Genomic DNA, 12,710 nt, shown 5'->3' on the forward strand with positions numbered 1-12,710 from the left:
TGCAATTTGGCCAAAACAGAACATAGAAACACCAAAATGCCTTTAAAAATCACACCCAACCCGGAACATTGCCGAGAAAAATTTGTAGTAGATATTTATTCATCTGAGGGAAAACATTACATCAGTTGCATTGATATTTATTCTAAATTCGCTACACTTGAGCAAATTAAAACTAAGGATTGGATAGAATGCAGAAACGCATTAATGCGCATTTTTAATCAACTAGGTAAACCCAAATTATTAAAGGCAGACAGAGACGGAGCTTTCTCCAGTTTAGCTTTAAAGCGATGGCTTGAAGAAGAAGAAGTCGAATTACAGCTCAATACAGCAAAAAACGGGGTAGCAGACGTCGAAAGATTACACAAAACAATAAATGAAAAAATTCGTATAATCAATTCATCTGATGATGAAGAAGTAAAATTAAGCAAGATAGAAACAATCCTCTACACATACAACCATAAAATTAAACATGACACTACTGGACAGACACCTGCTCAAATTTTCTTATACGCTGGGCATCCCATATTAGACACTCAAAAAATTAAAGAGAAGAAAATAGACAAAATAAATGAAGACAGACAGGAATTTAATATTGACACTAATTACAGAAAAGGTCCACTACAGAAAGGCAAATTAGAAAACCCATTTAAACCAACCAAAAATGTAGAACAGACAGACCCTGACCATTACAAAATCACTAATAGAAATAGAGTTACGCACTACTACAAAACACAATTCAAAAAACAAAAGAAAAATAATAAACTCTCAATTTCACAGGCACCTGGTACCCGATAACACTATTGTTTATACTGATCACAGCTGTTCATGGACAACAAATTCAAATTAATAATATTGACACCAACCACGGATACCTCCTTTTTTCTGATAAGCCAGTACAGATACCATCCTCCTTTGAACATCACTCCTTAAAAATCAATTTAACTGAAATAGACATCGTGGTTGACTATTTTGAGCAAAGACTACGAACCGATTACCATGCACCCCAGATCAATTTTTTATACAATAAAATAAAAAGAGAACTAGCCGGAATAACCCTGAAACATAGAAACAAACGGGGTCTTATTAACATTGTGGGTTCAGGTTTTAAATACCTATTTGGAACACTAGATGAAAATGATCGAGTCGAAATACAGAAAAAACTTGAAATCAACGTCCATAACTCAGTAAAATTACATGAACTCAACGACGCCATACGATTGATAAATGACGGAATACATAGAAGATTTGGAAATGGCTATGCAGCTTTCCAGACTTGGACTGTTTAACCCCAAATTACTAAACTACGACAAACTTGAAAATGTGAACAGCCAAAACATTTTGAACATTAAAACATCCACTTGGATTAACTACAATGATAACCAAGTATTAATCATATCCCACATACCCATTTACCTTTCACTAATAAGCACAATTAAAATAATTCCTTACCCAGACTCCAACGGCTATCAGCTAGATTACACAGACACACAATCATATTTTGAAAAAGAAAATAAAGTTTATAATACCGAAAATAAAGAAGTAAAAAATGAATGTGTCACCAATATTATTAAACACTTAAATCCAATTTGTAATTTTAAGCCAGTACACACGAACGAAATAATAAAATACATAGAACCAAACACAATTGTAACCTGGAACTTAACCCAAACAATTCTTAACCAAAATTGCCAAAATTCAATTAATAAAATAAAAATAGAAGGAAACAAAATGATAAGAGTAACGCAATGCAAAATAGAAATCAATAATATAATTTTAAGTGAAAATCTGTTAGAACCAGAAATAGATTTGACATCACTATACACACCACTTAATATAACAAAAATAAAAATTGTAAAACACAACGACATTGTTGAGATGATTTCAGAGAACAATATTACACTTTACATACAAATGATCATTGTAATAATCGCACTAATTTTGTTGTACTCATATTTAAGATATGTATCATTTAAACCATTTATGATGCTGTATGCAAAACTTAAAATAAGAAAAAATCAAAATCAAAACACACCACAACAAACAGAAATAGAAGAAACTCCATTTCCCACACTATATCCATCAATCCCAGCCCAAGTATAGGCTTCTCTTTAAGGGAAGGGGAGTGACGTATTTGGGTGGTCCAAACCAGCCACTTCCATTATTTCAAAGAAATCAGTAATGCACTCTAGTAATTTTCCATAACGTATCCCAGCTGCGCAGCATTCGTTTATCTTTGGCAGCGCAGCCGTTCTTGTAAACATCCTAAAGCCTGACCTAAGCAGATTTGACTGCCCTCTTTCAACGCTACCTAATCTTAAGAACCCAAGAGCGAGGCTCTCCCGAAATACAAATATTGTTCAAATACTGAGGCTTCTCCTCAATCCAATTTGCATTTGATTTTTAGTCTTAAGCTGAGATCCAAAGAATAAAGTCGTGAAACTATTTCTCCTAAAACTATTTTTTATTTCTTGGCGTTGTCCTTAGTCAACTGACGGGACATTAGTTCGACTCATAAATAAAACAACAATTTTACTATATATTTTCAATTTTTTTTTTCGCAAGCGTCGCACGTGCGAGCTTTTCCCCCGATATTTATATTCGCCACTCACACACACGCGCACCGAGAGCGACACGTCCGAACGGTTCCAGAGCCGTTAAATTTTCGAACTAAAACTGAGTGTCGGGGGTGTAGTGTGGCCAGTTCTTCTAGCGCTCGTTTCGGTAAAGTTTGTGCTCTCGCTTATTGGCCGCATTTCTTGTGTACCGCCGCATGGTCACTCTAGTGCCGCTCTTTGAACCGCTCTCTTACGTTTTCTCTTCTATTACTGCTGCTCATTTAACAGAAATGTTAAAATGCAACGCTTTTCTAACAGAGACCGCGGTCTAAACTTATTTAAATAACATTTTATCTTTTAATAAGCAAATAAATGTAAATCGTACTTAATGAAATATATGATTTTACAAGATGTGTGGTAATAATTTCCATAAAAACGTTTGTTTGTTCTTTCTTCTTTATAATGTAGTAACTAGTTTAACTAGTCCGCGAGTTCATCGGATAACGTGACCACTTAAAAGATTAGATTTTGGGATATGCGGATAGATTGTCACTACCAATTTACAATACTTAATCAATGTTTAATTAAATCAGCAAATGCTATCGATAAGCCAAACTGAAAAATTGCCATTTAGTTCGTTTCTAACCGTGGCGGTCCCAAGTTCATGATCAAGTGCCCTTAGACCTATAGAAAAAATGGACTCAAAAATTACCTTTCTACTTACAACGCTACTATTTGGTAATTCGTATTTTTGCACTTTTCAAAATCATTACATATCATCATTTTTTAATGTTTTTAACTCATGTACATACGACCCCTGGGTCGCTTGGAAACATTAGGATCCAGACAGTTTAGTTTTGACATAACTTAAAAAAACTAACAGGTATCTGATAGTCGATGCTCCTGTACTCAATTAAAACATTTAAATCTGACGAGTGTGTTGGGTAACATTACTTGATAATACATTTACACAATCGCAAAAAGGGGGTAAAACGTAAAATAGCAACATTTTGTTATTTTTTGTCAATAAGTTGTCATGTAAACTCTTAGAGCTAGGGTATATGAGCGTCGGTCTCTTGAAGTTAAGCACATTTCTCGCCATTCTCACTTCACGTCTGCTCTCTACGCTTGCGCCATTGCACAGCTGACAGATTGAAGAGAATTATTGATGTGCAGTTGCATTGCAGCATTCGGTGAAAGCGGAAGAAGGGCACAACGCGCTTTGCATTCCATAAAAATCGCATAACAAAGGGAGTTAATTAGAGTCCATTCGCGCACACATACATATGTACACGCTCATTGCGAAGTAAACAAATTCACATTGGATTGGATTGCATGTGTTTGCGTATCAATTCTCGCTGGTAGGGTGGTAAGGAAGGCAAATGGGCTTATCTACGCGTATCTGCCATATTATGCCCTCTGTGCGTCCCATTGTCCAATTGTGGAATATTAATGCCGTCTATTTCACGTCCACTCGCAGTGCTCGTGGCCAAAATCAATGGGTCTGCTCTGAACGCCAGCAATTATCAGTACCAAGTGGTGGTCGAGCAGACAGCGCCAGACGATTCCCAGATCGAATATATATTCCTCAAACAGTCGGATATGATGAAGGTATGGGGCACAAATCTCACTGCCATTACCTGGGCCCATGCCGTCAACAGCCAGCAATTGCTGGACGAGGTCCTAACCGAAACCAGTAAGATCATTGGCCAAATATGCGCGTGTAACCAACTTATCAATAGTATCATTTCCCTGCCCAAGGTGGCATTGACTTCATCGAAGCGGACATTGTGCTGGGCAAACTGAATGGCGATGGCGAGGACATGCCCATAATGGCCCATCCGCCGGCCAATGTCTCTGATCTTACGCTGTCGGAATTTCTCAACCAGATCATTAATTTCAACCGTGATCATGAGGACCAAAAAAAGGGCGTTAAGCTCGACTTCAAGTCGATCGAGGTATTCGAGGGTTCCCTGGACATTCTGGACGTGAATATTCCGAACGTAAGTTTGGTCATCGAATCTCAGATATCAGAACAAATTAAACAATATCTCTGTGTTGTGCAGCCTACCACGTATCCTGTGTGGATAAACGCCGATATTCTAAGTGGTCCCGTGGAACAGAATAGAACCGTACCCGTTGATGCGGACCGATTCTTCGCCGGCTGTATGCGCTACAAACAGGCAGTGCTCTCCATTGGCTGGACAACTAACTGGGGAGCCGACTTCCGGGATGGCGAGTACACGCAGCAGCAGTGTGATGACATGCTGGAAACGCTGAGCGAGAACAATGTCCTATCCACTGGCCAGGCCATAACCTTTCCCGTGCGCGCTGGCATTGCCGCCAACAGCGAGGAGCAACTGCATCGACTGGTGGCCGCGGTGAACGAGACAAACGAGAGCACCCTGACCATCTGGTCGTCTGCCGGTGACTATGTGGATGTGGATAAGTTGCGCAAACTGATCTTCAGCTTCGGCTTGGATAGAGTCTATCTGGATGTGCCGGAGGAGCTGGCCTCACAATTGAACCTGGACAATCCCGGCAACGGAGCCAGCACCTTCAAATCCCTGTTTGGCTTCAGTTTCATGAGCCTTTGTTTTTGGGCTCTGTCCAGCTGGATGCAGCGGTTATAATATACGTAATTAATATAAGTACGGTAATCAGAGCAATTTTTATACAACTTCCAGAAAACATAATTAAAACTTATACTTTTATGTGTTGACAGTTTTATTTTCGTTTAGGTGGAATTGTTGGAAATCGCCTTGGATGACGAGTCATCTTATATAAAAAAGATGAATTTTAAAACACATTTAATTATTCAAGTGTATTGTGTGGATTTAAAGAAACTTATTTAAGGGAATATGTTTCTCAAGGCAAAGACAAATGTAAAGTTTAATAGTAACAAATGTATAAATTGATTGGATTTCGAATTTAAAATTTATATGAAGATATGTTTGGATATTTTTTTTTCAGGGTCTCCATACGTAGTTTTAGTAACTACTGCCATTTTCAGAAAGTCCCTCTTTGATCACTTGATTTTAATAATTTTTTCTATTCATTTATCTTAAGGAATTTTTGGAAATATTTCCGGGGTTCACAGCTGTGCTTTATAATCTAGGTATTTAGATCTTACACTGATCGACATTTGTACATAGGATATGCGTAATCTTTGCAGTGCTAGCGTTATTTGTACAAGACTTAAAACAACAACTATAATTTTTAGTTTTTCGGCCTACCTATGTAAATGAGCAACAATTCTCGCTACCTATGTTCTCTGTTCAATATTATTTCTATATAACTTCAGATCAATCTGCATTAAAATCTTAAATATCGCTCTACAAATGTTATGCATTATTATATAAATATAAATACTTTGGGCATGCGCAGTTTAAACTTCAAGAATTAAGGAAAATGAGTAATGGGGCGCTCTAAGCGAGTCGCTCTATATACAATTTAGTTTATCCTACTAAAATAGTTAATGACTTTTTGCTTGCGTTTTCTGCTGTTATTTGGCACTAAAATAAATAATCTTATAAATCTCTCTCGCTGTCCGCAAAGCGTGCAGATGTGTTGAGGGAACTCCTAATGCGATTGGGGCATGCGTGGTAGGTAATGTGGTGGTATGTGACGTGAATTGGAACGACATCCTCGATGAGCAACTTGGTCCAGCCTCTTAGAGCCTGGCTAAGGCAGAATGGTTTCATCACGTTGTTCTAAGCTATTCTAAGCTACGGCGACGTAAATGAGTCTCAGGCAGATGATCGTTGGCGGCACCGTCAGAATGGCTTGATGCCAACGCATGTATTATCTAACTACAACATCGGGCGAGTCCTCGCTGATCAGACGCTCCCTGTGCGAGCTTTCCATGGTACCACTCTCCAGTCTTATGCCAGAATCGCGATTATAATCCAGTAGGCGCACTCCCACACGCTCGTTGCCCGATGAACTAATGTTGTTCCGGAATAGTTGGGCCACCGGCGCTGTGGCTGCCGACGAATTTACACCAAAGGCGTTCAGTGGTCGCAGGACACTGGCCTTCGCCTTTGGATCGCTGTGACAAAAGTGCGTCACTTGTCGCGTCGGGTACCAGCAGGTGCATATAAGACCGCCCGCCAAAAGGATGCCGGTTACTATCTGCCCCAGCAGGACAATTAGCGGAACAAGCGCAATGTCTGCGGCAATTTCCTCTGATACGCGTACGCGCTCCTCGCACCACATCATGGGTATCATGACCGTCGGGACATTCTCATACAAGCTGAAAGAAAATGAAAATATTAGTTTATGTAAGGAAAAGGCTTATGTAAAGGTCAAGTTACTTACGTAATACCCGGAATTGGCTCCATGTAGTAGTTGGCCTGAAAGCCACCACCCACGTCCATTGGCACGCCCGCATTGGGCTCCAGGGCCATGAAGAACTCGTGCTTCTCGCGTTCTGGTCGCAAACCCTCGATGGCCTCCAGATAGCTTGGATCCGCCATGTAAAAGTGCGGAAAGGACATGTAGACGGATGCGTTAAAGGAGCAGGGTCCGATATTGATCACACCGCTGGGCATACACTTTCCTCCGACGCAATAGCAACGGGTATCCGGATATAGAGTGCCATTGTCCACAGCGTGCCGGGTGCCACTGAATTTGTAGGCGGTCACGCCGTGCACGGTCACAGTTTCCACGTAGTCCAATGGTATAGCACGACACATCTTGGGCATGTACATGTAGACGGTGTCTTTGGTGCCAAGATTGGGCGGAAAGAATTCGCCCATCGAGCCGTGCACCTGCCCGCAGGTGCCCTCAAAGGCTCCAGTATGCGTCAAATTATTCCACGTATGAATCTGACCCATTTTAGCGATATCATCAGCTCCTGTAAACATGTTGATATCACCATCGAACTCGGAACTGCCATTTCGTGGGTAATGGTAGCCTATACGTTTGTAGGGAACATCCTGAGGTCTCAACAGCTTGCCCACGCTTATGAATGGATGCTCGTAGCCCTTGAAAAGCATTTCATCAACTGTTTTCGTAATGGTCACTCCCTGTCTATATAATTTATTGGCAATGTTAACGCCAGTTCTGGCAAACCAGTCGACGGCCGCACGTCTAGCAGCAGACTGTTTAAAAATAATTAAGATGTTAATAGATTTCATTGAGATTGAGAGATGTTCTGAGAACTTACGTGCGCTACGCTGTTGACCGTAGTCACTTTATCCCATAAACTTCCGTTGCTGCCGGCAGCATCAAAGTAGAACCAGGACTTTTTGTGAAATGATACGGAGGCGTTATGATTGTGCCATTCGATGTCCACCTTATCGGGTTTCTCTCGAAACCGATAGGGTCCCAGTTGCTCAAAGTGTGGCTTCTTGTTCGATCCCACATAGAAGTCATCTGGATTGGTCCAGTTAAATAGATATATATCGAAGTCTAAAGGCAGCGGCGACACCTTCCAGCCCTCGAATGATCGTGAATTGGGGCTCAGGGCCATTTCCTATAATAATGAAAAATTTTTATTAAAATATACAATGATCAAACAATACAATGATAATCGATTTACATAATGAGTTTGCTATAATTTAGGATAACTGGTTGCTAAATTGGCACAGCAATTAAACGTCGAATTCGTTGATGAACAATTGCGCACCGAGTATGCGACCAATGTGCATATGGAAGAACCGATCAAAGTTCACAAATGATCTGTGCAATTGGTATCCATTGGAGCTTTCATGATTGACTGGCACATACACATGTAGTATTGTGCATATTAAAAGTGCCATATATATGGGCACTATTTTGCATAAAACTAATAGTGATAGTGACGCTTGAAATGCACTTTCTCGCTACATTGTTGGGCTCTATCTCTGCGAAATTTCAGGTGCTATGATTGCTCTTATCAGCCATCAATCATTGTAAGCCAGAACGATAGACATAATAACGATCGTCTAGATCGCAGACCACTGGCCACCATTTTGTATGACCCAGGGCCTTATAATCTTTATAATTGGAACTGCGACTGAGCTACAGGAAATGACTAAATTGATAAAATGCTATAGGTTTGAATTAGATTCTAAGCAGTTTCAACCATATTCGTCATAAGCCCTGTAAAATCCTAATGGATTACACATGTCTGCCGGATTGCGTATCGAAATGGAGCACAGGTGTTCGGTCAGGGTCATCGGACGTGCAAAAGTGCGGTTACATGCACATGTCGGTTCTGGATGGTTATGGCCGTTTATGAGCATTTTTTGCCATATATTCATATAGTATGTAGGTATGGAACTGAAGAGCGTTGTCTAATCGAACATGGCTATCGCAAAATGGGTTATTTTTCAGGTTTTGTCCAAGATAAGATATCGAGAAACCCATTGCAATTTCGCGGCCGCAACTCCAACACTTCGGATGGTATTTCCGCCAACCCAGAGACCAAAAACATTAAAGTGAAATACATTTCAATGTTGGATTATTGACCCCGCATCGAAACCCATGATTCACATTGACAGGTGTGCCCTTTTCTTTTTGATAAAGCCAATTAATCACTTACTATTTTTAGTTGCCACTGCCAATAGGAATCACGATCGAAACTTTCGTGAGTCAAAAAAACACCTGGCTAACCAAAATATTATCAATTTGATTGATGATTATTTGGAAATTGAAAAAAAAAATTACAAAATTCGCGTTAATATAAAACTTGACATCATTCTAAAAAAAATTCGTGCAAGATTAAATGCTCATTTCAACAAGGTTCCTCGCTCTTCGTTCATTGCCATTTAACGATCACAACGATTAAGGAGAACGCATTGCAATGAGATTTTAACTGCCGTGACTAAGCACTCTACATACAGAAGAAAAAAAACATATCAACTATAGCATTAACATGCTAATTAAAGGCACATGCAAATGTTTAGGATCTTATAAGATTTTTATATTTTTACCACCCCCAAACAATAACGTTACAAAATGTTCTCTATAAGGTATTATTTCGCCTGTTGTTAGTCCTTATCTTATCTATTGGCTTGGGGTGATTTGGAATTACTCGAACACCTGCACACAGTCAATTTTCAGTGTCTTTGCGTTCGTCTTTGCTTTAAATCAATGGAAAAAATTGTTGCCTCCCAATCCAAGTGGTATGCAAATGAGTCTCCCAGTTGACCTCTGCACACATTGCCAATTTGCCGGCTTGCGAAACTTAACCCAAAGGTCTGAGAATCCAAGGCAATCAATATCGATAAGATAGGTTGAAACCGATTGCAAGTATTGCTTCTAATAAATACATATATACATCTAGTGGAGTACCAACCTGGCCGCGCATGCGTGTAAACATATCGATCCAGTTGCGGAAGAGGTAAATTCCGCTGGCGATGCAACAGATCCCAAGGAGAACGATCCCCAGTCGGGCACAGTGGCGCGTCCGTGATGTCATCTTGGTGGAGCTGCGCCTGAGTCTTGGTGGCGGTGCTGTAAATTGATGTTCTTTGTTTGCAGGGCGTCTTCCTCGATCGATCTCTTGTTGCGCACTGAGCATGGAACCCTCGCATCGACTGCGTTCCCGTTATTGGCGTCTAGGGAGAGAAAGGCAGAGAGTAAGTAAGTGAGAGTGGCGGTGGGAAATAGGAATGCGGGCTTATCGCTAACAGAGAGACCACTGTACAGTATGTCTTATCGCACGCGCACACTTTCGGCGGCCCAGCAGGCTAGCCAGCCGAATTCGATTTCATGAGGATCGGGAAATGCGCCGGAGAAAGAGAATTGTGAAGAGAACCGGTGAGAGGGAGAGAGAGAGGCGAGAGTGGCGACGCATAAGTGGCGATCATAATGCTTAACTGCGGCGTAATTATACACATTTTGTGTCTAATTGTAATAAAGTTTTTACTTGGTACTGGCCAAACCGCAAACTTAATATGTACATACTTACGTATGTATGGCATATGTATGTACTAAAATGAATACCTACAAGTACAAGCATTTGTATGTACATGTATGTACATAAGTAACTGCAAGCTACAGTGTAACATTTACAATATGAAATTAAGCACAGCCTAATAATTTTTGTTAAGCAAATCCTTTTCTGTGCTACATTTATTCTAGAAACTAGATACTATGTAGAGCAGAAATTCGAATAAAGGTGAGATCATTACATCCACATTACAGATGTAAGACTGTACATTTGTAAATTAACGAAATAATTGCTTAAATGTTCATATATGTATCACTTGTTTTTGGGGGTTGTTTGAAGTAAACCGGTCAGAAGGGCTGGCTTAAATAAATATAATACTCTTCTCAATACAGGAATTACGTCAGGTGCCAGCGGACCATGAAGATTCAGTTATCACTCCACGGAATCTATACTCAGACAGTACTGTTTTTGTACCATACATACATACATATATAGAACACTGATTATCAACGCTTAGTCACTAATATGTCTTTTTTGGCACACTTGCCACCGTTGGCATAGAACCGTTGAAATGCTAAGTCTAGCATGACCCTGTTAGGAAAACGGTGTTGTTAGTATACTAAGGTCAGTACTAAAACATCAATTTCCCTAGGGATTTCAGCTACAAAATGCAATTTATATAAACGCAATCCTTCGTAGCTGATAAGATTTCACTCTGAAAATTTGTTTTTTCTAATAGCGATTTCTGACACTAAAACCACATGACATGCATACATATAACACTGTATTACTCCCATTGAATGGAGTTTTTTTTTCGGTTTGCTGACTCCGAACTTATTAGTATTATTTGCTGACTCAGAACATAAATATTTTTTAGCAATGTTTAAAGGTTGGAAAGTCTGTGATTCACTGTGGTGGCACATTCCACGAGTATTATTTGTTTTGATTCGCGAGTGTGGGACTGGATCGAAAACACGTTTCATACTCCGTATTCCATACCCTGACACAACCATCAAAATCGCAGTGCGCAAGGGCGGGAAGTGGGGGCGTTATAGTCAATATTGTTTACACTTCTTGGGGCTGGCTAGCAACCGCTGGCTGAGGCGCTTTTGGCCTTAGTTACGTCCATTACTGTTGATAAATCAACGATTTTTAAATATACATATAGGTGTTTTTATACATATTGTGGCACACACGTACTACGGCCGATGACTTATTTCTTTTTACTAATGCACACGTAGCGAGGTTAGGAGTAAAACCCGTTTTTGTTGTGTGCTTTTTTGCTTCTTTATCTACAACAAAGCCACCCCACATGCCACGCCCACCCCCCACCAACGCCCGCTCTTGCGCTCTGATTGTTGTGTGGTTTACTACACCAGATTATGAAGCTCACATACCGCCTAATCATTTGTTCATACATCAATCACGCGAATTTCGAACAATTGCGATTTTCCACACTAGCGAACATGAAATATTAACACTTGGTTTATCCTTGAACCTTGAGCGTCACTTCCGCAACCTGTTGACAATGTTTTCTATGTGTTTGCTCATCATGCTTGCCTTATTTGCTCTTTTAGCCTAAAAATAACCAGCAACACAGTGCAATGTGCCAACAAAATATACATATGTATGTATGTATGTATGTATGTAAATATGTATGAACATAATTCGTTGCGCGGCTACACTTTTCATACGATTTTTTTCCCCCGGTTTTGCGATTTCATCGCAATGCGTCACAATTTTAAGCTCCTCATGGAGTTAACAACTATTATGTGGTTCTTTTTATGTTTGCTTAAAAAAACTTATCTACAGAGGAAATGAAAAAAGTTGAACTCTCTCGCGCGCTCTTTCTCTCTTTCTACACTGACATTCCTTATTTTTCTTACTTTTTCTTGCAGTTGACGTTGTTTACTAATTCATTCGCTTTTCTAACACTTTTTCCATTTGCACTTCACGGCACGTGTCTAATTTTTCTTCAAATACTTTTAAATTGAAATCAATTTCAATTGCAGCGACGCGACAGTATAAATATTGTTTAAATCTGTGATCGTTTCTCCGCTGCTTTTGTGTTGTTTTTGCTTCCACAGCACGCGTCTATTTCTTGCCATTGGCCGTCTCGCTTCCACTTGCAGGGTTTCAGGAGGCGGCTACGCACCGTTAATTGTTGATCTCGAACTTACGCGCGCGATCAAGAGCGAACGTGTCAGAGCGGCGCTGCGCCTGCGACTAAATAAGTATTTTCCAAAGAGCCGCCACCAGCAACAATTATCTAT

At 40.1% G+C, this 12,710-nt stretch overlaps 3 protein-coding genes across 12 annotated transcripts in view, besides 1 other annotated feature; 1 reads left to right on the forward strand and 2 right to left on the reverse strand.

The window, feature by feature from the left end:
• Positions 1 to 2,534: part of a mobile genetic element that runs on past the window's edge.
• Snoo (Sno oncogene) overlaps positions 1 to 2,679 on the reverse strand; it is a 93,010-nt gene extending 90,331 nt beyond the window's left edge. The window contains exon 1 of one of the 2 annotated variants that reach the window (NM_001103646.4): positions 2,614 to 2,679. The gene's annotated coding sequence lies outside the window, so the exon portion shown is untranslated. Of the gene's footprint in view, positions 1 to 2,609 lie in introns of both variants that reach the window. The other variant, NM_001103647.3, reaches the window with a different exon arrangement.
• CG7231 (uncharacterized protein) lies at positions 2,429 to 5,268 on the forward strand. Of its 4 annotated transcripts, NM_164776.4 has the most exons (5): positions 2,429 to 2,721; positions 3,024 to 3,293; positions 4,036 to 4,251; positions 4,317 to 4,567; positions 4,622 to 5,268. In NM_164776.4, the coding sequence occupies exons 2-5, from the start codon at positions 3,251 to 3,253 to the stop codon at positions 5,186 to 5,188; spliced, it is 1,077 nt and encodes a 358-aa protein (NP_723327.1). In that variant the 5' UTR covers positions 2,429 to 2,721; positions 3,024 to 3,250; the 3' UTR covers positions 5,189 to 5,268. The 4 variants fall into 4 exon arrangements, with proteins under 4 accessions (NP_723327.1, NP_609167.3, NP_001245933.1 ...); NM_135323.5 differs by lacking the exons at positions 2,429 to 2,721; positions 3,024 to 3,293 and adding an exon at positions 3,758 to 3,976 and having other exon boundaries at positions 4,317 to 4,558; NM_001259004.1 differs by lacking the exons at positions 2,429 to 2,721; positions 3,024 to 3,293 and adding an exon at positions 3,766 to 3,924 and having other exon boundaries at positions 4,317 to 4,558.
• On the reverse strand, positions 5,269 to 12,667 carry pes (peste). Of its 6 annotated transcripts, none has more exons than NM_164777.3 (5): positions 12,593 to 12,667; positions 9,841 to 10,102; positions 7,726 to 8,034; positions 6,876 to 7,660; positions 5,269 to 6,810 (listed from the first exon to the last, which is right to left on the reverse strand). In NM_164777.3, the coding sequence occupies exons 2-5, from the start codon at positions 9,961 to 9,963 to the stop codon at positions 6,360 to 6,362; spliced, it is 1,668 nt and encodes a 555-aa protein (NP_723328.2). In that variant the 5' UTR covers positions 9,964 to 10,102; positions 12,593 to 12,667; the 3' UTR covers positions 5,269 to 6,359. The 6 variants fall into 6 exon arrangements, with proteins under 6 accessions (NP_723328.2, NP_001137808.1, NP_001285731.1 ...); NM_001144336.3 differs by having other exon boundaries at positions 5,596 to 6,810; positions 12,324 to 12,667; NM_001298802.1 differs by lacking the exon at positions 12,593 to 12,667 and adding an exon at positions 11,835 to 12,060 and having other exon boundaries at positions 5,596 to 6,810.
• Positions 12,668 to 12,710: the final 43 nt, after the last annotated feature.

Source organism: Drosophila melanogaster, chromosome 2L, assembly GCF_000001215.4.
Source record: "Drosophila melanogaster chromosome 2L".
In the NCBI taxonomy this organism is placed as follows: Eukaryota; Metazoa; Arthropoda; class Insecta; order Diptera; family Drosophilidae; genus Drosophila; species Drosophila melanogaster.